Source organism: Rana temporaria, chromosome 6 (assembly GCF_905171775.1).
Source record: "Rana temporaria chromosome 6, aRanTem1.1, whole genome shotgun sequence".
NCBI classification, from domain to species: domain Eukaryota; kingdom Metazoa; phylum Chordata; class Amphibia; order Anura; family Ranidae; genus Rana; species Rana temporaria.
This window is the reverse complement of record NC_053494.1, coordinates 102,594,928-102,620,582: the sequence shown is the minus strand read 5'-3', so window position 1 is coordinate 102,620,582 and position 25,655 is coordinate 102,594,928. Positions and strand designations below refer to the sequence as shown.

Genomic DNA, 25,655 nt, shown 5'->3' with positions numbered 1-25,655 from the left:
ACAACCTGGAATTAACATGGATTGTTTAAGGATTTGCATTATTTAATTTACAATTAATTAATTGAAGATGTTTTTTCTTTTTTTATTGTGAAGCAAACAACAAATAGGACAAAATAACAGAAAAAGTAAATGTGCATAACTATTCACCCCCCTAAAGTCAATTACTTTGTAGAGACACCTTTTGTGGCTATCACAGCTCCAAGTCGCTTTGGATAAGTCTCTATGCGTTTGCCACATCTTACCACTGGGATTTTTGTCAATTCCTCCTTGCAAAACTGCTCCAGCTCCTTCAAGTTGGATGGTTTGCACTTGTGAACAGCATTCTTTAAGTCTGACCACAGATTTTCTTTTGGATTGAGGTCTGGGCTTTGACTAGGCCATTCCAACACATTTACATGTTTCCCCTTAAATCACTCAAGTGTTGCTTTAGCAGTGTGTTTGGGGTCATTGTCCTGCTGGAAGGTGAACCTCCATCCTAGCCTCAAATCACACACAGAGTGGTACAGGTTTTGCTTAAGAATATCCCTGTATTTAGCACCATCCATCTTTTCCTCAACTCTGACCAGTTTCCCAGTCCCGACTGCTGAATGGTGTTCTTTAGGTGATGTAATGTGTTGGGTTTGCACCAGACATAGTGTTTTCTTTCATGGCCAAAAAGTTAAATTTTAGTTTTATCAGACCAGAGCATCTACCTCCATACATTTTGGGAGTCTCCCACATACCCTTTCCAAACTCAAAACATGCTATTTTGTTTTTTGCTGAAAGTAATGGCTTTCTTCTGGCCACTCTGCCATAAAGCCAGACTCTATGGAGTGTACAAGTTATTGTCGTCCTATCTACAGATACTCCAGTCTCTACTGTTGAACTCTGCAGCTCCTCCAGGGTTACCTTAAGTCTCTGTGCTGCCTCTCTGATTAATGCCCTCCTTGTCCGGTTCATACGTTTTGGTGTGGGCCGTCTCTTGGCATGTATGCTGTTGTGCCATGTTCTTTCCATTTGGTTATGATAGATTTGATGGTGCTCCTAGGAATCATCAAAGATTTGGATATTTTTTTATAACCTAACCCTGACTTGTAGTTCTCAACAACATTGTCCCTTACCTGTTTGGAGAGTTCCTTGGTCATGCCAGTGTTTGGTTAGTGGTGCCTCTTGCTTAGCTGTTGCAGCCTCTGGAGCCTTTTAAAAAGGTGTGTATATGTAATGACAGATCATGTGACACTTAGATTGCACACAGGTGGACGTCATTTCACTAATTATGTGACTTCTGAAGGTAATTGGTAGCACCAGAGCTTTTTATGGGCTTCATAACAAAGGGGGTGGATACTTTTTCAAGGCACTGTACCTGTAGCAAAAAGTGGATTGTAAGGGCTTACAACCACATTAAAGCAATCAACAGGTCAAGGAGAGTGTGTGTCTATATCTCCCCAACCAGGACACATGCAACAAAAAAAAAATTGTGCAAGGATTTCTAATCATCCATCACCATGGCCAGACTGGGCTGGGGGGGCGGGGGGTAGGGTAGCAATAAGGAAGAAGAGATCACATAGAGAATACAAGGATGAGGATGATGGGTTACAAAGCAGGGAGAGATGAGGATGATTATGGAGAGAGAGGTTGGAGATGAGGATATGCAAAAAAGTGGATGATCTGAATATATGCGCCCTTCTGATCAACCACCGTTGCGCTGATGGTAAATAAGTGAAACACCCTAGCTGCTGTTTAAATAAAATAGTGTGAAAATAAATAAATATAGTGATAACTCTCCTCACAAGTGTATCAAACAAATATTTGGAGATGAGGATAACTGTGTAATAAGAATCCAGGGATAAAGGTGAGTTGGTTACATTGTGGAGAAGGATGAGGATGATTATGGAGAATGAAGTTGGGGATTAAGATGGTTATGGAGAATGATGAGGATGGTGTTACAATATGGAGATTGAGGAGGATTATTCTGGAGAGGGATGAGGATGATGGGGACGATTATGGAGAAGAATGAGGATGACTATGGAGATTGAAGTGGAGGATGAGGTTACAATGTGAAGAGGGATGAGAATGACTTTGGAGAGGAACAAGGATAATGATTTTGGAGGGGGTGTTGGGGTTGAGGATAATGAGGTTACAATGTGGAGAGGAATGAGGACAGATATGTATTAAGAATTCAGGGATGTAGAAGACTTGGTTAAAGTGTGGAATATAATGAGGATGAAATTACACTTTGCTACAATAAAGGAAGTTAGGAATGAAGATGGGGATAGGGATGATGAAGTTACAATGTTGAGGGATAGGGATAGATGTGTATGTATTGTGTGGGGATGAGGATTGCAGCAATGGATGGGGAATCTGAAGATGGATGTGGTGATGAGGATAGACATGTAATGATATTCTGGGGATGAGGATGAAGGAATTACAATGTGGAGGTGGGTGAGAATGACTCTGGAGAGGGATGAGGATTATTATGGAGGGGGATGAGGATTATGATTATGGAAAGGCGTGAGGATGATGTGTTGACAGCGTGGAGAGAAATCAGGATAGACATGTAACGATAATCTAGGGATGAGGATGATCACTGAGAGAGATGAGAATTATGGAATTACAATGCAGAAGGGGATGAGAGGTGGTAATAATAATTATGGGGTGATGTTGGGAATGAGGATGACTCTAGAGGAGGATGATGTCTGTCCTCAAGTTGTTGTGTCTGCTGCATTCACCATCTGGATCACAATCAGTACACTGCACCACGGATCAGGATGAGTTGTTCCAGTGTGCCACACCGGCCCTGAAGACCACATACACACTAGGCATCTTTGCACCCTATCTATTTCGGCATAGGTGTCACTGCTGCGAGACGCCACAAAGTCGGAGACACAGTGAGTAACACTACCTGTGATTATAGTTTCCTTTAAAAGTCCCCACTACAGTTCTCAGATTGGCTGATTAGAACTCCCCCCAGCACTGCCACTGATTGTACCCCCACCAGCACTGCCACTCACCCCAACTCCCCGCCAGCACTGCCACTCATCCCAACTCCCCCCGCCACTTATCCCAACTCCCCCTGCCAGCACTGACACTCATGCCAACTCCCCGCCAGCACTGACACTCATCCCATTCCCCCCACCAAGGAGTAAGAGAAAGAATAAAAATAGAGAATACATACGAAGGGAGAGGAAAAGAGGGGGAGGAACAAAGAAAAAGGGAGAGAAAAAATAAGAACAAACAAGAAAGACGGCTAGAGAGCGGGATGGGGAAAAAACAAGAAATTAGGTTAGCGAGAGATAAAAGGGAAAGAAAGGAGAACAAAGAGAAACAGTGGTACTTCCTAAAATGTACCATAATGGGTTTTAATACTGTACGAGTAGAAGGGACTCAAGGAGCACTAAATATCCGTGAGTTAGGGGCGCAAATTACTTTTCATGCCTTGGGTGCTGACAACCCACGCTACAAAAATAATTTTACTGTTAGGGACTCAAACACCATGGGAAATTTTATCAAGGGGTCACGGCACTAGGGGGGTAGAGAACCACTGCACTATATAGTGTGCAGAGACAGACTAGTCATCCGCCGGCTCAACGGGGATCAATGGAACATTCCCCGCTGAACAAGCGGATGTCCAAAGACGGATCCTCCTGGGATCCGCACATGTGAAAGGGGCCTAAAGTAATGAGTGTACAGCTTGTATAAAAGTCTAAATATGGTCTCTACAGTCCATGCGATAGGGAGTGAGTTAAACTGGTAGTTCCAGCAGATTGCTAATTACTGTATGCACACTTGACTTATGTAAATCTTACCAAAAGTCCAACATCCTATTTACCCTTGAAGTTCATACCTGTCTTCGTAGCATTATCTCTACTAAAGATCAGTCAGTCAGAACACTGATCCTCCCCTATTACAGATATCATAGAGCTGTTTTGGTATACCAGACCATATTTTTTTCCAAGATGTAGATACTGTATTCTGTGGGTTTATACAGCACATTTGACTATCACATTATCATTGCATGCAATATTGCATCACACAGCACATTGGTGTAGGTGGGAGAGTGGGGAAGGTAGTATTTCATATTAGGCTAACTTTATGTTTCGAATATTCTATTGGGTGACTCATTTATCATTGTCATCAGTCAGTGCTAAGGTTTCTTTTTCATACCATATCCTTTATTCTAGGTTTAGCACACTTGTTTTATTTGAATGTGGCTTGAAACTACTGAGTTATTGTAGTTATATTTTACAGATACCTTCCACAAACAAATATTCAGGGCACTCTCAGCCTCCAATTCTCTTTATTGTGAACTAGCTCATGCTTTCTCAGGGCATTGGTGAGCTTCTTCACATGAAAAGTTCTTTGGCCGGTGGATTTTAATGCTTTTAGACCTTGCTGATTTGTGACAATAAAGAGAATTGGAAGCTGAGAGTGCCCTGAATATCTCTTGTGGAAAGACTTTGTTGATTAGACTGAAACAGGTGAGCACCAAGACCCACCGCTGTGCAGGTAATGTAAATAGCGTTGTTTCGTTCGGCTCCTCTCTTTTGGCTGTGAGTAGATGTCAGCCTTGTAATCCCTCTGGGAGCCTGACTACACATGCTATGCATTTGTGTGTTATTATAATTTACAAATAATTGGTAGGCATGATAAAGAAAAACTTGAAAATAATGATATATTTACATATTTATGCTTTGTAGCAGCTGATGCATTTGTTACCTCTAATACCCAAGGAGAATTAACACAGTTTCTTGCGTACGTGATAATACTGCAAAAACCAAAACATTACAACTTTCCTATCCCCATAAAAAAGAACTGTAATATAAAAATTGTGTTGTACACAGTACCAAGTTTTCTGTGTTTTAAGCCTGTATCACTTTATTATGTCAAGCTCCTCCCCAACAGTTTTGTGTTTAAAATGTAGATTAACACACATAAGCCCCCGATCACACTTCAGTGTTTTTTCTACTTGTTTTCCTATGCCTTATGCCTCGTACACACGATCAGTTTTACCAGCGGGAAAACTGTGAGGAGAGCTTTTGGCTGGGAATCCCGGCCGTGTGTATGCTCCTCGCAGTTTTTCCGATGAGAAAACTGCCCAAAAACCACCGGACAAAAAAAGAGAACCACTTTTTCCCGGCGTTTTTTGGCAGTTTTTCTATGGGAAAAACTGTGATGGAGCATACACACGGCCGGGATTCCCGGCCAAAGCTCCATCGCAGTTTTCCTGTCGGGAAAACCGGCAGTATATAGGGGGAAAGATTGACTGAGCAGGTTCTCGGCTTTCCCCTTGGAATTTCCGATGGGAAATTTTCCCATCGGAAATCCTACACGTGTGTACTGGGCATCACAACACCTGACTACACAGAATCCTTATTTTGTGCCCTTTAATACTTGTACACTCAGTTGGCCTAAGCTCTACTCCTTAAATTAAAAAAGTACATGAGCTTTTTTTTTTTTGCATATTTAGGCATTTTTTATCCCATAGGCTTCAATGGTAACATCTGTAAACAGGCAATATGTGCCTTTTTGCATATATTTGTACCTGAACAATTCCTCTCATTCTTTAGAATAGCTCTCCTCCCCTTGCCCAGCCCAGGAAACAAACTCCTGAAGCTTGATACTCATGCAAAAACGCCAGTAATACGTCTGAAAAATGCCTGGAAAAAAAGCTTCAAAATCACAAGGAATTCACTCTGCTTACATTGTACTCAGGTGTAAAAGCAGGATAATAGTGTGTACAGGCCCTTATTGGACATGATGTCATGGCGCACGCCCTTGGCCGAGCTTGTAGCCTGTGTATTGCAGCTGGAGCAAGCATGGCTTAAAACTACAGCCTAGCTTTTTGTTCCTATGTGTCAGGATTAACACACACGCAATATTGTAAACTGTTTTTAATAATAAAGAGGGTTTTATGCTATGGAGGCTTCTATTTTCTTTTTATTTGGATTCTCCACTGGGATTTTAAGTAACATATCTGATTCAAGAATGAAAGCTGGAGGAGAGCTGATCCAGGGATAGGCTAAAAATAGAATGGTGACATTAGTCCTTTTTGGGAGTTGCTAGAGTGGAAAGGTGGTGGCCACATAGAGGTGTGCAAATTGGGGTTGAAAATTAAGGATAATTGGATAACATGAAGATGTTTACATGATGTCTGAGTATGGAGCGCTTTTGCTGTACTTTATTAGATACACATTTTTTCCTTGGCGCACAAGACACTTTGGGGCAGATCCACATAGAAATAGATGGGTGCAGCGTATGTCAGATACGCTACGACGCTGTAACTTACTTTTGGCCGGTTCGAATCCCCAAAGAATTTGCGCCGTAAGTTACGGCGGCGTAGTGTATCTCTGGCGGCGGAATTCAAATCGGCGATTAGGGGGCGTGTTTCATTTAAATGAAGCGCGTCCCCGCGCCGAATGAACTGCGCATGCTCCGTTTCTAAATTTCCCGCCGTGCATTGCGCTAAATGACGTCGCAACTACGTATTTTTTTTTAACTTAGACGTGAATTACGTCCATCCCGATTCACGGACGACTTACGCAAAAAAAAAGAAAAAATTCTAAATAAACACGGGAACGACAGCCATACTTAACATGGCAGATCTAACTATACGCGACGAAATACCAGCTTTAACTATACGCCGGAAAAAGCCGACTAGAGACGCCGGAAAAAAATGCGCCGGCCACTCGTACGTTCGTGGATCGTCGGAAATTGCTAATTTGCATACCCGACGCGGAAAACGACGTGAACGCCACCCAGCGGAGGCCGAAGTATTGCATCTTAGATCCGAAGGCGTACGAGGACGTACACCTGTCGGATCTAACCCAGATGCCGTCGTATCTTGGTTTGAGGATTCAAACTAAAGATACGACGTGGGTAATTTGAAAGTATGCTCGCTCTGTGGATCTGCCCCATTATACTGGTATACTTTAAATGCACATATGTTTTTTTGCATATAAAGATAAATTTATATTTATTCATTTTACACATTATTTTATGAATTATGTATGCACATTGTTTCTTTAGAGAACCGTATATAGGGATGTAATGACATGTATTTTATATACATATTTTTAGATGCGCTCAAAGAATAGTGCTGTCATATTTTTGAGCTTTTTATTTCTTAAGTATATTTTATATACTTTGGTGATGGCAGCTGCACATGTAGATTTTATTAGCCCAGTGGCACAGATTTATTTATTATATACTGATACAAGAAAACCTATACACAACACAAACAGAAGCATGTTACCGGTACTTCATGAGTATACACTTACATCAAGCCTAAAATAATCAAAAGGCTCAATTAGGTCTGAATTTAGAGCTGTAGTGAAAAGTTATAGATTTCGGTTAGTGCTATGTCTAATAAGAGAAATAAGCATTTCTGTGTGATAACGCAATACTTTGCAAAAAATAAGTTGTGATGTCTGTTAACTGAAGGAATGCTTTCCTTTTTTTTTTCAATCTGTTTAGCCGGAATTTAAAAAATTGCTATACAGTCTGTGCTTCTTCCATGCATTGGTTCAAGAAAGACGAAAATTTGGCCCCCTTGGATGGAACATTCCCTATGAATTTAATGAGACTGATTTGAGGATAAGTGTTCAACAGCTCCACATGTTTCTAAATCAATATGATGTAAGATTAACAGGAACATTTTATGCTTTTTTTATGTATTAATGCCCACCATTTTGAACTTATTTGTACGTTATAATTGCCTTGTGTTGTATATGTAGTATAATACTAATGTTACTATTTCTTACAAAAATTGGTCATTATTATACTGTTTACATGACTGTGTTTTCAAAAGTGGCTAATTTTGTAAGAATAACATACGTAGGACTGCAGAAACTGTTGAGCTTTTAGTTGTAAGATGTTTTTAAATCTCTTGTCTTGGTAAACCTTGATTACTTTAATTATAAATATGCAGATTGGTTTAATCAAACTTTCATAATGATGAGCCAGATATTTCAGTGATGTTGTTTTGGAAAATAAGAATGTTTTCTTTGTGAAAATGATTACTAATTTATTTGAATCCCAAGACAGGAAAGGATGAAGTGTTAGCACAATTATAGGAATCAACTCAAGTAAAATTGTTGTTTAGGCCACAATTTTTACCAAAAGGACCGTTATCAAGGCCTCATAAAAGTCACGTATTGAAAAATTTTCTTTACTGTTAAAAAAAAAAATCGGGAATAAATTTTGATATTTGTACTATAGTGTTTTCCTAGACTAATTTGGATTATTAAGCTGTGTACTGTACATAGCTGCATGCATGTACCTGTCTGCAAGGGAAGTTTTCTGCATGCTGTATGCATTTAATACAATATGATTCAGAGTCACGTATTTCGTATATTTTACTATTTACCTCTCATGTTTCAGGAAGTTCCATATGATGCTGTACGATACATGACTGGAGAGTGTAACTATGGAGGCAGAGTAACTGATGACTGGGATCGACGAACACTTCGTAGCATCCTTAACAAATTCTATAACCCAGATATAATTAATATCGAAGGTTACAAATTTGACTCAAGTGGTTCTTACTATGTTCCATCTGATGGAGATGTAAGTGATATGTTATGCTTTCTGGAAATATATTTGAAAATGTGAATAATATATACATTTTGAAATATTTTAGGCTTTATCCTAATGCACATTCCAATCACATTACTTTATGAAAAAACTCGTACTTTTCAATTTGCACTTTTTTCTGATACCTTTGAAAGGATTGTGCACAGCAAGCAGGAAAAAACAACAACTAATAAAGAAAAACACTAAACGTAAAGCATGGAATAAAATTAACCGTGGATCTTTATTATTAATTTAAAATAGCATTTAATATTTTTATTTTTTAAACTTAAAAAATCACATTACAATATAAATAAATCAATTAACCCGAAAACAGGCCCAGTCACTATGACTTGAGCTTTTCACATAAATAATTAAAAAAAATCAACTGACCTCATAGGCCAGGTGGGTCACAAGACCAAACTGGCATCACACCACTGGACCGCGGCAAGTCAATACACTTTTGCAGATATTTGACAAGTGTATGCCATCACTCCTGTAAAGCTCAGCAATTCAATCCTCTAGGTTTGAATGTCTAAAAGGAATGCCTTTAGCAATGGGCATGACTTTTTTGGCCCTATTAATATGCTGCCTCTCTTTTTCCAATGGCCTCAACATAGGGGACTCATGCCGAAAACAGTCTGGGAATAATTTCAGAAAATACATTTTTTATGCATTGAAGGTAATTTCTGATCAACTAAAATCAGAAAAAATAAAGATAAGAGTCTGTAGATGACTGAGGTCATTACAACCTATATGCAAAAGTAAAATATCATCGGTGGGTGGGTGTTAGTAAAATGTGATAAAGCCTCCCTAGTTCAAAAATAAATCCTTCCATATCATACCCCGTTTACCACACAAAAAAACTTTAAATAATCCGTAATGTAAACCTAGATTTCCAGAGTAAATGAGATCTGAAAAAAAAATATTTATTAAGTTTTTGATGGTTCTTAGGAGAAGGTGTCATGGCTGGCTGCAGGCATTTCTAAACAAGTTCTGTGTGAGTCTCTCCCAATAAAAAGGCTAAGGACAGGCTTAGTTTCATCTTGTTAGTATGCAATGGAGAAGCCCAGCTTCTAAAATGATTAGCCCTTTGTGCGGTCAGACAGTGTTTAAATCTTGTTTACAACTGATAATGTGACCTGCAAGCACAATACAGCTAGGATTGTTTATAACAGAACATGATTTACCACCGCCCTCATAAATAAAAAGGAAAAAAGTCGATTTTTTTCAGTGGGGTTTCCACAAAAGAGTATCTAAAAAAGCTGCAATTTGTATAACTTTTTTTTTATTATTTTGATTTGAGAATGGAAACATGTAACAAATATAAAGTAGGTATTATCCCAGTTTGGCTGCAAAAATGAAAATACACTTTAAGGATATTCTGAAAACCACGTGAAAAATAAGGGAGATAAAGACTGTCTTTTTTTTAGTCACCATAGTAAACGTTTTACTGCAACACACATAAATGAAGTCAGTATTTCAGGAACTGCAACTTTGCCACATGTTGGCACTTGTTGAAGAGGTATTGTCCAACAAATTATTACTGTGGATGTTGTCCAACAATTGTGTTTCAGTTACAATTGTCACAATAGTGTTTGAACGAAATATGTTAAAGTATATGTACAGTCTCTAATTGTTCTGTTATTCAAACAGCACACTAGGTGCCTTACCCATATTGACATATTTTTCTATTTTGCAGCCAGTGGGAGTGTAACATGTTTTTTTTTGGAATAGACAAGCAGAGGGTAGTATATAATAGTATAGTATTGCTCCTGATCGTAAATAACAAATGTATTCTCTTTTTCTTGCTTCTTATTAGCTATAGCTTACTATTAGAATCCAAGAGAGGGAGAACAAAAAGTGTAAAGTCTTACATTCTCGTAAAAGGTGGCAACAGTCTACTGATCCCAGCTGGGACCCTTGCAATGCTGATACCAGTATAGATTGTAATTCTCTCAAAATAACAGTACAGTGATGATGGGTACTGGACTCTTCTGTACCGCCAACGTTCTAGGAAATGGCGTTGCAATTTTTTAAGCAACAAAAATATAATTATTTTATTATGCAGGATTTATATAGAGCCAACAATTTGTGCAGCGCTATATGTCTTCATCTAGCCCATGTTGGGTCTCCTGTGTAAGAACGGAAGTGGAAGAATGGTTAAATGGGGAGAAAACCTTTCTACATCAGAGATTAATGGATGATGGATCCTATGATATTTCAACATCCTATTTCCCTGATGATTATTTATGCTATGAAAGAACAGATATAAAATGAATTATTTTACATGACAGCATTGGGGCTGGGCTGTGAGTATCATCTTGAATCCCATTATCCAGTTTCTACTACTAGCAATCTCAGTTGTATTCATCTACACTGAGCCTTTAAACCCCAGGATTAAAAAAGTGGGGATTTTTGTTATATCTTTTATTTCATAAATAGCTGTTTTAAACCCTTTCTGTGCCAGCTCATCCAATCTTAATTTGCACATAAACCCTATCTATGCATCAGACTGATGATGGGGTTCCAATTGGGGTATTATGAGTGGAATGCAGAGGGGCATCTGGTTGCAGTTATTTAAATCGTCTTCTGAGCTACTCAGGGCCCAATATGATCACATCCTAAAGTACACAGAATCAAGGTTGTGGCCAAAGTACTGAAAGCAAGGAAATCTAAGGCCCCGTACACACGACCAAGTTTCTTGGCAGAATTCAGCCAGAAACTCGATCTGAGCTGAATTCTGCCGAGAAACCCGGTCGTGTGTACACTTTCGGCCGAGGAAGCCGACGAGTTCCTCGTCGAGCCAAATAGAGAACATGTTCTCTATTTCCTCGTTGTTCAATGAGGAAAGTTGGCTCGCCGAGATCCTCAGCGGCTTCACACAGAACTCGACGAGCAAAACGATGAGTTTTGCCCGTCGAGTTCCTCGGACGTGTGTACGGGGCCTAAGAAGTTACACTATCCCGACACCCGACCCCATTCTCGGCATCCTGCATATACCGGGTATGGGTCAAGAGTGTATAATGCACTGTGTTTTACATTGTACATTCATTAAAAAAAAACACACATAGGCTACTTCTTAGCATTTTATTTTGTTATTTTACGTTATGATATGTGAAATAAATGAGGTAGTAATGACACATAAATCATAAATGGATTTTGAAATGTTTTGCATGCTTTCTTTATAACAAATGGTATCCACCTTTATAAATAGTAAATGAAAACATCAAAACATTTTGAGAAGTAAAAGGAAGGTTTGAGTTGCTGGATCTCTTAAAATGTATGTAAACCCTTACCTTGTAAAACAACCCATTCAGTTTTGAAGGAACCCTTCCAAAAACAATCCTTGTATATACCAGTAAAAATGCAAGTGTGATATAAAAGTAAAAACATCAAAGATGAAAAATCCAAAAACACAGAGAAAAATAAATATACAAAAATCAATAGGTGGCAATAATTGATGGACAACAAAAATAAGTTCATTAGAGGAGGGAAGGTCTGGACAGCCACACTTCAATAAAAATGTCTTTATTGTGCAAAATAACAAAAGTACAAACCACAGCAGGGTACAGAATAAAACTAACACGTTTCACACTCTCAATAGTGCTTAGTGTAATTGCTATATGCTTAGCCTGCACCTGCTGCTTCCACCTTGAGGAGAGTGCCATTTCCACACATCCACCTGGAGCGGTGATCCCTTCCCCTTCTGTTCCTGGATCCAAAAAATAAATAAGTTATTAAAATCATTCTTAATGTGACTGCATAGTTATTAAAAACCAAATCAGAAGTGCATAAATCTATTAAAAATGTATGTGTAAATGCAGTCCCAATTACTTAAACATTTACACCAGACTTTTAATATGGTTTATGCACTTCTAAATATTTTTTTTCTGTGTTTTTGGGTCCATTTCCTGTATAGACCTTGGGGTAGATCCACAAAGAAATTTCAAAATTCCTGCGTCGTATCTTTGTTTTGAATCCTCAAAACAACATACGACGGCATCTCGGCTAGATCCGAGAGGCGTACGTCTTCATATCGGCTAGGTGGCATTTCCGCGTCGAGTATGCAAATTAGCTATTTCCGACGATCCACGAACGTACGAGCGGCCGTCGCATTTTTTTACGTCGTTCCCGTTCGGCTTTTTCCGGCGTATAGTTAAAGCTGCTATATGGTGGCGTACTCAATGTTAAGTATGGCCGTCGTTCCCGCGTCTAATTTTGAAAATTTGTCGTTGTTTGCGTAAGTTGTCCGTGAATGGGGCTGGACGCCATTTACGTTCACGTCAAAACCAATGACGTCCTTGCGACATCATTTAGCGCAATGCACGGCGGCAAATTTTAGGGACGGCGCATACGCAGTTCGTTCGGCGCGGGGTCGCGCTTCATTTAAATGAAACACGCCCCCTACCCGCCGCATTAGAATTACGCGCCCTTACGCCGCAAGAGATACACTACGCCGCCGTAACTTACGGCGCAAATTCGTTGTGGATTCAAACATAAGCCAAGTAAGTTACAGCGGCATAGCGTATCTTTGTGGATCTGCCCCCTTCTCTTGATTTTTGTCACTTTTATATCACACTTGCATTTTGTTTATTGAGATACACAGGGATTGATCAACTATTGTTTTTACATTCTTCTTGGGGGTTTTGTCTGGGGGAAGGGTAGAGCATTTTGTGTTAGCACCTCTGGCATAATTAACCCATTCGGTTTACAGCAATGAAAGACAAATGTATGTATGTGTGTGTGTGTATGTATGTGTTTTCAATTGCATAAGGGGCATTAAGAGGTGAAGGTGAGGTGAAGGTGGACAAGAAGCAGTACACTGATCTTCCCAGTGAATTTGTAGGGGAGGGGGCATGTCAGCACAAGACTGACCATTGGAGGATAGGCAGGATACGGCTACAGCACAGTCTTATAATGCCGGGAGGGTGTACATAGATGTGCGTTCTCGCACCGCCCATGAGTCCCCTGGGGCTGCCTATCAGTGCCACCTCTCTATGACACCTATTAGTGCCACCTATCAGTGCAGCCTCATCAGTGCCCATCAGTGCAGCATATCAGTTTCGCCTCATCAGTGCCCATCAGTGCAGCATATCAGTGCCGCCTCATCAGTGCCCATCAGTGCAGCATATCAGTGCCGCCTCATCATCGCACATCAGTAAAGCAGAAAAATTACCCGTTGGCAAAAAATTTATTTACATTTTTCAAATTTTTTGGTCTTTTTTTGTTTGTTTAGCAAAAACTAAAAAACCCAGTGGTGATTAAATACCACCAAAAGAAAGCTCTTATAAAAAATTTCACATGTGTCTAGTGTTGCATGACCGGGCAATTGTCATTCAAAGTGTGACAGCGTTGAAAGCTGAAAATTGGCCTGGGCAGGAAGGGGGTATAAGTTCCTAGTAAGCAAGTGGTTAAAGCAATAGGCATTTTTAGCCAGTGTAAATAGAATAATTGATCTCAGGCAGCCAAAAGTTGTCTATTTGTTCAAGAGGGGACTGAGAGTACAAGGAGGAAAACATAAAAAAACGAACGTGTAAAGTCCTGATTTTATTTCATTCAGACTCTTGTATCATAAAAAAAAGAAAGAAAAAAAAAACATTAACTTCAGGGGTTTGAAGGGTTCCCCCTCATTAGGGCTCGATATTGGTGAATGAAGCATGCAACTGTACTTATAAAATCCTGATGGATTCTGAGGGGCGATTAGTATGATCATTTCAGAAAATAACCTTAAAGTGATTGTAAAGGTAATTAAAAAATAAAATAAAATGACAAACATCTCTATACTTACCTGCTCAGTGGAATTGAATTGCACAGAGTGGGCAATTCTCAGGAGCTGATGCTTCCCATGTGGGCACTTGTGCATGCACATCGCTCCCAAGCCGCACTGCTGCATACATTGACGCAGACAGCAGGACCCCCCCTCCCCCCTTTGATGGACAGCAGTGGAAGACAATGGCTCCCGGTGCCCCAGCAAAGCCAGTGAGACCCGGAAGTGAGAGGAGAGAAGAGCTGCATATGTGCATAGCGCTGGATCAAATGAGGGCTCAGGTAAGTAAAAAGGAGGGGGGGTGAGGGGGAATCTTGATGCCTAAACATTTTTTAGCTTAACATAAGGAATGCATTAAGGTTACAAATGTGTAGGCTTTAGAACCACTTTAAGGGAAATAACCCAACTGGGCCAAGAAGAACTATTTTGCTTGACCTGTCTTTGGTATCAGTATATCTAATATACAACAAAAAATAAAACAAAAAAGAAAAATAGACTGCTGCACACCCTGAAGAGTTTACTACAAATTTATTATGATAAGTATCAAAACAGAACATACGTATGTAAGGCATTAAAAACACAGGTCACCCAATTTAGGATAACCATACCCAAGGAGTTCCCCAAGGATACCCACTCAAATAATCGGCATTGACCAGTGAATAACAAGAAAAAAACTCGATCATCTCCAAAGGAGATCAGAGTCTATATGCAGCCCATTCACCCTCCACACAACACACAGACACCCCCCACCCAAAGCACAAATGAGACACAACTACTAACAATCAGAGGCGTCCCTAGGGGGGGGCCAGAGGGGGCCCTGACCCCCCCAACATCATGCTGTGCCCCACCATGTGCCCCCCCCCCCAAAAAAAATGTTTTGTTTTTTTTGCAATTTTTGTATTTTGCTCCCCGAGAGGGAGAGCGTCCCCAGTCAGCTCTGCGGGGGATTCCTCCCCCTCTCTGTGCTCACCGACACTGCATAATGCGAGCGCTCACACAACCAGATATTCTAGCCTGGGCCGTGTTTAAGTGTGTGCACTGCAGACTGCAGTACACTGTAATCACTGAACTACATTATCTCCGTCCCTTCTCTCCCCCCCATCTGTCTCCCTCCCCCTCTCCTGTTCTTTCAAAACATTTACAATTTACTTTCACTTTCACTTAGGCAGATAATATACGGTGCAAATTTATTTCCTGCATCCACAGATTGAAGCATACCATATGTTCATACATCTATCACTCACTTGTGCTTACTTACTACTAGCTTACGGAATATGAGCAGTTTAACAAGATAAAAGCACCATATGGACATGCCTATCTGAAATCTTTGAATGGACTTTACCCATACGTTATGGGAATCTGTTTATTATCAGTGGCAACACTGTTGCATTCCTCACAAGTGCAGTTCAGGTGAATTTGACTTTGAAGATTCTTATTACAGTGCCTCCAATACATATATCTTTTGAACGTCTCCTTATAACTTATTATTTTTGGATGAAATCAGTAAATTCTATTATGCCTGACATGGCGATCTGCCTGAAGAGGACATTTTCCAGCTAGCTGACAGGCTCATGGTCCTTCAGGTTTTTTCATTGACTCTTTGTCTGCCATTAACCCTTCAACGGAGCAGTGCTTTTATACCACAGTTTAGTGGATTTCTTCATGTCCAGTTTTGAGGTATCCCTCTAAGTTGCACTTTCCCACTTAGACAGTGGAATTTTTCACCTGTTGTTACAGGGAACCACTGCCTGGTGTGGGAATCATTAGGATAATTGTTAGTAGTTGGGTCTCATTTGTGCTTTGGGTGGGGGGTGTCTGTGTGTTGTGTGGAGGGTGAGTGGGCTGCATATAGACTCTGATCTCCTTTGGAGATGATCGAGTTTTTTTCTTGTTAGTCACTGGTCAATGCCGATTATTTGAGTGGGTATCCTTGGGGAACTCCTTGGGTATGGTTATCCTAAATTGGGTGACCTGTGTTTTTAATGCCTTACATACGTATGTTCTGTTTTGATACTTATCATAATAAATTTGTAGTAAACTCTTCAGGGTGTGCAGCAGTCTATTTTTCTTTATTGTTTTATTTTTTGTTGTATAGTATATTGGATTGCACCCCCCGACAATATCGGTGAGTACTACACTATTGACTATTAGGTGGGAATCCCATATTCTTCCCTCTTTTAGTATATCTAATATACTGTATTTTTCACCAACAATTCTAAAGTTCCTCAAAGTTTGAACTTGATGAACATTTCTTCTTTTCTAACCTAGTTGTGTGACTAGATCAGCAGTTGTCAAGTTGGAAAATGAATGGCCCATGCACAGCCTTTTTTCTATCTTACGGTCTGATAAAACTCAGCCCTACAAATAGATTTTTATTGATTGATATTTCAGTAAAGGTATCCTGCATGTTCTGTGAAATAATTACATTTCTACCTCTATTAGAAAACAAACAGCTTCAATATTTTAGTTAATTGTATTTAAGAACCTTGGGCCAGATCCACAAAAGGGATACGCAGGCGTATCTGCTGATACGCCGTCGTATCCCTGTTTCTATCTATGCGGCTGATTCATAGAATCAGTTACGCATAGATATCCCTAAGATCCGACATGTGTAATGGACTTACACTGTCGGATCTTAGGATGCAGTACCGCGGCCATCGCTGGGGGCATTTCTCGTCGAAATCCAGCGTCGGGTATGCAAATTAGCACTTACGGAGATCCACAAAGCTTTTTCCCTTCGTTAAGTCTCCGTAAGTGTTAGTTTGCCGTCGCAAAGATAGGGCTGCTTTTACAAAGTGTAAAGTTAGTACACCATGTAAAAGTATACCTGTCTTTCCCGCGTCGCTGTCAAATTTCTTTTTACATTTTTTTTCCCCGCCACATCTCTTTTTTACTCGTCGCGATTCACAAAACTCGGCGCAACGTAACGTAACGCAAAGCACGTTGGGAAAATAGCGTCGGGAGCATGCGCAGTACGTCCGGTGCGGGAGCGCGCCTAATTTAAATGGGACTCGCCCCATTTGAATTGGCCCGCCTTGCGCCGGACGGATTTAAGTTACACCGCTGCAAATTTCCAGGTAAGTGCTTTGTGGATCGGGCACTAACTTGTGTAATTTGCGGCGGTGTAACTTAAATCACAAAAGTTACGTTGCGCCCGCTGGTTGTGGATCTGGCCCCTAAGTTGTAATGTTCTCTTTAGAACCTGTAGCTAAAGAAATATTGGTCACACCATATATATTTGATGGATCAGATTAAGTTATGATTTATAGTCAGTGATGGGATCATCTTACTATTGATAGTATTAAATCTTTTAATTGTAATCCAAGTTCAGAAAAATGCAGTGCAAGGAAATTGTACCTCATTTTCTTTTCTCAGTAGATTGCAGATCATCATGTGTCATTGTCATGTCCTGGAGAGTTATTTTCATATAGAAAGCTGTAGATGAAGATAATGTGAACACGATAATGGATTTTAGGCAGTTTTAAGCTCATAAATATAAATTGGAACTATAGCACAAACCCCTTTTTCTAACCGCTCATCGTTTAATTTTTCAGTACAACCATTACATTGAATATACGAAGACCCTTCCACTGAACCCTTCCCCTGAGATTTTTGGGATGAATGCTAATGCTGATATTACCAAGGATCAATCAGAAACACAGCAGCTATTTGACAACATCCTTCTAACCCAGGTACGATGCTGAAAATGTTATATCCGAAAATAGAACAGGTTTCACTTTTAAAGGCACTTGCAAACTTTTTTGTTCAATATTTTATGTGTATAGCATTAACAGATCCTGCATCACCCTATTAGTCACTGCTCCAAAATGGCCCTACAATCTTATGTCTCCACCATAGTCATGTGCAGGGCCGCCATCAGGGGGGTACAGCCCATACAAGTGTAAGGGGCCCGCCCGTCCTGAGGGGCCCAGCATTCCGGGCCTCAAGTTGGCACCTCCCCTTTCCTTTTTTCCTCTCCCTACAGTAGTCCAGACTCGCTGCACTGGCTTCTGACTCTCTGCTAGTGGAGGGCGGAAGGGTGTAGAAACGAGTGTTGGCCCACCTCCCTGGTTCAATCCACCTGCTCATCTCCTCCCCCTCCTTTGATGGCCACTGAGTACTAAAGCTATGTAAGGGGCCCCAAAATTTCTGATGGCTGCCCTGATCATGTGCACAAACCCACTGGACATACCCTTTGAGTTTTTTTTGTGTGAGAAAACATGAACATCTGCAGGAGAACCCACACAGACACAGGATGGACCCACAAACTCCTTGCAGATAGCGCACCTTCTAGGGACTGAAAAAAAAGCTCTAATTTGAATTGTTAGACAGCAGTGTCGACCAATATGTCACATTACTGCCTACTATAGATTGCTAGTAACAAATAATTTTCCTGCTTTGCTGAAATTTTACAGTCGTATTAATCTATGTCAGTCCTGAAGTTTAAAAAAATACATAGGGAGAGATTTACTAAAACCGGAGCACTAAATTTTACTAAATCTGGTTAGCCAACCAGCTTGTTTAATTAAAGTGTTAATAAACCCATGACCCACTATTTACTATATCTGGTCTCCCACAGTACACAGAACATGGAACTGTAATAGTTTTAGTAAAATATAAACTGCTAAATACATTTTCTCATCAGCAGTATATAGTAGTCTTGTGACTTCTATCAGTTCCTGGCAAAGCTAGGACACCTGACCCTTGACCCTTTGTCTGGACAGTGTTGATTGGCCCTGTGCTGATCACATAAAAAAAAAAAAAAACTCTTTAGCAATTCACACCAAATTGAGCATATGCAACCTGAGTCCAAAGGCTCTGTCTTATCCGGACATGTTCTTGAGTCAGTGGAAGGAGGGGAGAATCTTTGCATACAGGATCAAGCAGCCTTTTTACACTATGCAGTACTATACACTATTTTTACACTATGCAGAGGGGTAACAGTGAGTATAGCAAGCATGCTTTACTGCATGCACAGACTGATTTTACTGTTGTGAGTTTAGTAACACTTTAAGCTTTTACAATAAAATCTGGAAATTGAGCGTCACCAGATTTTGCAGTTTTAGGAAAGAGAGGTAAGAGGTGGTGTTGTACATTTAGATAAGTAAGTATGCTGTTGGATTCTTGCATCCCTTAATGCAAATGTGTGTTTTGTGGTTCCTTAAATGCTGCCCTTTGGGTAGCAACAACCTTTTAAAACTTTTATTTACAAACTGAAATTTGAATTGCAAGTTTTCTGTCACTTTAAATAGTTAAAAAAAGGAAGAGATCCCCCTTCAATGGGACTTTAAATGCCACATACACTGATATGTTATGAAAATATATTTTATTAGTTGTACATAAAAGTTTAGGATCAAACAAAATGATCGATATAAAAAACGTCAAGCGTCTTACAAAGTGTACATGTGACAAGAACAACAAAAAACAAAGAACAACGATTTGCATAAAAAATGACAATAATACTCTCCAGTAGATAATAATCCCCGGTACCTGACGCGTTTCTGGTTAAACACCTTAGCGTCTTCTGCTGGAGGCACTGCAGGGGAGTACATAGACTTGTTTAAACATATCTGGATAACTGATGGAGACTGGGTTCGTTTGGTGTTACCCACATATTTGGAGGCTCTGGCTAGCTCCCTTCCTGATCTTCTACATAACAGACACTGTTTAACTAAATTGCTGGAATTCAGTTGCTGTTACCTATCTGTTTAATTACACCTGGGAATCTGTGGTCCCAAGCCCACATTGATACTGGGCTGGCGTCCATCTGCACCCCAAATCCGACAGTTGCCTCACCTACTCTCTTTACGGAATCACTCTATTTGAGTAAAAATTATTAATGACTATATCTACCTCTATCCTATACCCCTGCCGAAGGTGTTTAACCAAAAATGCATTGGGTACCGGGGATAATTATCTACTGGAGAGTATTATTGTAATTTTTTATGCAAATTATTGTTCTTTGTTTTTTGTTCTTGTCACATGTACACTTTGTAAGACGTTTGACGTTTTTTATAGCGATCATTTTGTTTGATCTTAAACGTTTATGTACAACTAATAAAATATCTTTTCATAACATATCTGTGTATGTGGCCTTTAAAGTCCCATTGAAGGGGGATCTCTTCCTTTTTTTGCCACTATATCCTAGGAATGTGGCTACTGGACTGTATCAACCTGACATGGTGAAACCATCTCTCTTTCTTTAAATAGTTTAGGCCAAGCTGGACCAAACACCTCAATCATTCAAAAGAAGCCTTGTGTTTTTATCAATGAACACAAGGCTTCTTTTGATTGGCTGAGTTGGAGAGGTGGACAGTTAACATCACTATCTCCACCTCAGCAAATCAGGGAAAGCCTTATATTAACTAATACCAGGCTTTTGAATAGCTTAAAATCATCCATACCGGTTCAATTTTTTTGCTGACAGCAGATGGCTGAGAAGCATTCAGGCTGAAGCCTCGTACACACGGCCGAGGAACTCGACGGGCGAAACACATCGTTTTGCTCGTCGAGTTCCTTGTTAGGTTGTCGAGGAACTCGGCGAGCCAATTTTCTCCATTCCCGTCGAGGAAAAAGAGAACATGCTCTCTTTTTGGCTCGACGAGTTCCTTCGACAGTTTCCTCGTCGAAAAATGTACACATGACCGGTTTCCTCGGCAAAAAAAAACCCAGCAAGTTTCTTGCTGGTTTTTGCCGAGAAACTCGGTCGTGTGTACGAGGCCTGACTCCTGTTTGTTCCAGAGCTGCTTACTGCATGTAGCACTTACTAATTGAAATTATTTGTTTGGGCCAGCTTGATCCATATGTTCAGCTATATAGGCGTACATAGAGATGGAATCACTGAAAGCATCAGAGATTTAGAGACGGATATAAACAAATCTGCTGTCCAAATTTACATTTAGCAGTAGCAGTAGAATTTGCGTCTCTGTCGTGGAAGTGCCTTCTAAAGCAATGTCTACTTGAGTATTTCTGCTGACCATGAAAGATGAGTGATCTACCTACATATACCTGTCATAAGACAAAGATGTAAGCAAACATTGCTATCTGGCTGTGTCTGGCTTCAGTATTTCTAAATCCTGGACTCAAATTGGGCAAATAAAAGTTAAAGAAAAGTCCAAATTCGTTATCTCTGTACTTGTTCCAGGTATTGAAGGCATACACATTATCACCACAACTAGGCAGATAGTATTTTCATAAGGAGTGATCAGCAGTGGAAGTCTTAATATTTTTTTCATGATAGGTTTCCTTCACATTCCACCCCACTTAATCTAATTTTAGTGATAAAAATGTATCCAGATAAAAATATTAAAGGGGAATAAAGGGTACATTTTTGGAGGAATCGGTTACCAGAAACAGTCCAATTGCAGTTGTAGGATTTTGTACCTCAGGAATCTTGTATAAAAAATGAAAAAGCCATGAAGTTCACATCTATCTGTTTATGGAATTTCTGTATATTCCATGGGACAAAAAAATATTTTCTCTTACAGTGGTTTTCCATCCTCACTGCAAGGTTTAACTGTTTTCTATACCTAGGGGTGATCAGTAAGCTGATATTCTTACCTTGTGTTAACATGCATTATGCCGTACGATAATGTGCATTGCCTTAGTGCAGCCTGTTTATTACACACGATCGGTTCGTCTGATGAAAACGGTCTGATGGACCGTTTTCATTATTATTATTATACAGGATTTATATAGCGCCAACAGTTTTCACAGCGCTTTACATCAGGGAAGACAGTACAGTCACAATACAAATCGATACAGGAGTGATCAGAGGGCCCTGCTCGTTAGAGCTTACAATCTAGACAAACCGATCGTGTGTGGGCCCCATCGGTTTTTTATCCATCGGTGAAAAAACTAGGAACTTGTTTTAAAATTATCTGATGGTTAAAAACCCGATAGAAAAAACGATCGTCTGTGGGCACGTCCATCGTTTAAAAATCCACGCATGCTCAGAATCAAGTCGACGCATGCTTGGAAGCATTGAACTTCATTTTTCTCAGCACGTCGTTGTGTTTTACGTCACCGCGTTCTGACACGAACGTTTTTTTAACTGATGGTGTGTAGGCAAGACTGATGAAAGTCGGCTTCATCGGATATCTGATGAAAAAATCCATCAGACCGTTTTCATCGGATGAACCGATCGTGTGTACAGAGCATAACGCACAGAAATGCACCAAAAAGGTGCACATAGTGGTTTTGGGGATCGCTGCAATGCACGTTAGTGTATTATATTTCTTTGTGTTGCACTGCATTGTACATCTGTTGACAAAGTGCCCTTGGAGTGCCATTTAAAATAAATGGCAATGCATCATGCTAAAGCATGTAACATGAAATATATGGGCATTTTGTTTATCCAGAGTGAAACAAATAAAACAATCTGTTTTGAAAGTAACTTTTTACTTTGTTTTTTTTCTTCCAGACTGATAGCAGTGTAAGTAAAATGTATCTGTGACTTTAATACATGTGCATGTTCTTTTGGGGTTCTTCTTTCTTCTTGTAGTAAATGTGTTCATTAACAGTAAGGGTGTCTTAAGACTATGGGAGATGGGTCTTTTATATTTAAGTAATAAAAATAAAAAGGATATGTTAGTCTGTTATTTTTAAATATACTGTAGCACCTCATGTCCAGGAAAAAGCATGAACAACGTGGTTGCTGTTTAAATGCCTTCTTTGTACATTTTGCCTTTCATCTGCCATGCACCACATGCTTAAAGCTGAATTCCAGGTAGAAATGGCACATATTAATGCAGGTTTATATTTATTAAAGGCCAATTGAAACTTCAGTTTAAATTAAGGTAAATACATTCCAGGTGCATCAAAACAAGGTTTTCAAAGTTCTGCTCTTTTTGTGAAAGCAGCAGTCCCTCTGCAGAGGTTTGACCTCCATTTAACAAAGCTCGTGCTTCCTGACGGAGACCTCTGGCTCACACTTACCAGGAGGTGTGTCAGTCTTCTGCAAAGAAATTCCTACTTCCTCACAGAGCATAAGGTTCCTTCAATGCAGCATGCTGGCAGGTGGCAGGCATATCTGCTCAGGCTGTGTCTGCTTTCTAAGGAAAAACAATATCTAAGGCTTTGCACACTTTTTATTTGAATGTACCTGAAATGTATTTATCTGATTTAAACTGCAAATTCAGTTGGGCTGTAATACTATATATAGTAAATGTATTTCTAAATGCATTATATTTGGTAGTCAGCCCCTGTACCACACAGGCAAACAGATAAGGGGAGGCAGGACACAGAGCTAATCAGTTATGCTTCGTTACTAGCATGAAACTAGGAGATAGAAGAGAGGGGGAGTTTGGGGACTTTAATTGAGGCACAATAAATGTACCTCCATGCCGGGTTCAAGTAAATAAGAAAGGAATGTGGGACTTTGAATGAGGCAATTGACTTGTGGAGGTAGAGTGGTTGGTAAACATTATGGCCCGGATTCACAAAGCACTTGCGCCGACGTATCTCCAGGTACGCCGTGTAAGTGCAAATATGCGCCATCGTATCTGTGCACCGTACCCACAAACTAAGATATGCCTAAAAACAGGCTTCATCCGTCCGACGTAACTTGCCTACGCCGCGTAGAGTGGGCGCATATTTACGCTGGACGCATGTGGTGCTCCCATTGATTTTCTATTCAAATATGCAAATGAGGGAGATTCGCCGATTCACGATCGTACATGCGCCCGAAGCAGGCTACGACTGGTGCGTGTAAGTTGTACGTCCGGCGTAAAGTTAAGCCCCATAAAGCAGGTGTAACCTAGCAGCAGACATGAAAAGGTCTGCACCAGGGAACTCAAGCCCGTGTATTTCACGTAGTTAACGTTGGACGTGAATATGACTAGGCGTAGGTTACGTTCACGCCATAAGCAGTGATCCGGCGTATCTTAGGCAGTTGTTCCGACGTGTTTGTGAGCATGCGCACTGGGATGCGTCCACGGGACGGCACATGCGCCGTACGTTATACGTATCTGTCTGGCGCTCGGCCCATCATTTGCATGGGGTCACGCCTCATTTGCATGGCTCACGCCCACTTCCACCTACGCCGGCTTGCGCCTAGGAAACCGAGCGCAGTTTTGGGAGAAAGTGCTTTGTGAATGCAGTGCTTGCCTCTCTGCGCTGCGTCGGCGTAGCGTAAAGGAGATACGCTACAGCGGCATAAATATGCGCCAGTGTCTGTGAATCCGGGCCTATGTTTACCAACCACTCTACCTCCAAAAGTCAATTGCCTCATTCAAAGTCCCACATTCCTTTCTTATTTACTAGGAGATAGAAGAGTGACAAAGAAATAGACTGATCAGTGGCTGCTCTTCTTTTCACAGTCCATTCACAGGCCCGGAGAAGGTACAACACTTGTAAGTGGTACTCATCTTCAGTAGAGAAAAATCAGGTCTCCTGCCTTGTAAGATAGGGGTGTGTTGTGCAGCATAGCTGTTGAAATCTAGAAACGGAATACAAATCCTTTAGCAGGTAAAAAAACATCCAACATTTGTATTTCATTTGTGCATTTAGCTGTTCGCCTGGAGTTCAGCTTAAAAAAAAAAAAAAGATCTTATAAAAAAAAAAGAATCTGTAGACTAGTGCCAACGCTATGTAAAGCAAACATAATGTTACACCATTCTCTAGGTTCTTTGGTTGCTAATCAGATACTTTGCATTCCTGGACATAGAGGACTCTTGCTTAGTGTAAAAAACACTTTATAAAACACACTTTCCAAATGTTGTGGCATGTCTCGTGTGAACACAATGTTAAAGACAGCAATGTTTGACTCAATTTCAAAGTGGACCTAGAAGTAAAGACATATACTGTATATGGCGGAGACCATGTATTAAATCAATGGTCATGATACAGGCTGTGAAAGAGCATATAATCCAGAGTTGTCTGCAGATACTTATATCTAATGAAGGGTGGCTTGCACTCCTATAATGTATTTATGTGGCAGCTTCTACCGCCAACAGGTAACTTTAAGGATTTTTGCCTTAATAATAAGGTGAGCCTCACTGTCTCTTACATTGTGTGTACTCCTTCAAACCTTATGGACTTTGGGCACCTTGTGTATTGTTATTGTGCTGGTAGCAAACATTTTTACACTTAGGTTTTGTCTGATGTACTTTCAGGTATGTAAAGTTTGACGAAAATTTTAAATTTTTATTTTCAGGTGCAAAACTGAAGGCATATGTTATTTACTTGCACTTGTACATAGATCATTCAGAGGGGATTTTTTTTTTTAAACAAAAGTTGAGCTACTCTTTATATATGAATATTGACAGGCTATTCACTGTTATATTCACAGATTTTTAAGAAGGATACCAGGAATAGGAATGTTCAATTACCTTTATTC

The 25,655-nt window shown here is 40.1% G+C and overlaps 1 protein-coding gene across 1 annotated transcript in view; it reads left to right on the top strand.

Annotated features, from left to right (window-relative positions):
* Window positions 1–25,655, top strand: part of DNAH7 (dynein axonemal heavy chain 7) — a 438,794-nt gene that overhangs the window by 369,731 nt on the left and 43,408 nt on the right. Inside the window, exons 57-60 of the mRNA XM_040357086.1 lie at window positions 7,453–7,614; window positions 8,359–8,544; window positions 17,872–18,009; window positions 22,740–22,751. Coding sequence (XP_040213020.1) covers window positions 7,453–7,614; window positions 8,359–8,544; window positions 17,872–18,009; window positions 22,740–22,751 — 498 coding nt within the window. The remainder of the gene's footprint in view (window positions 1–7,452; window positions 7,615–8,358; window positions 8,545–17,871; window positions 18,010–22,739; window positions 22,752–25,655) is intronic.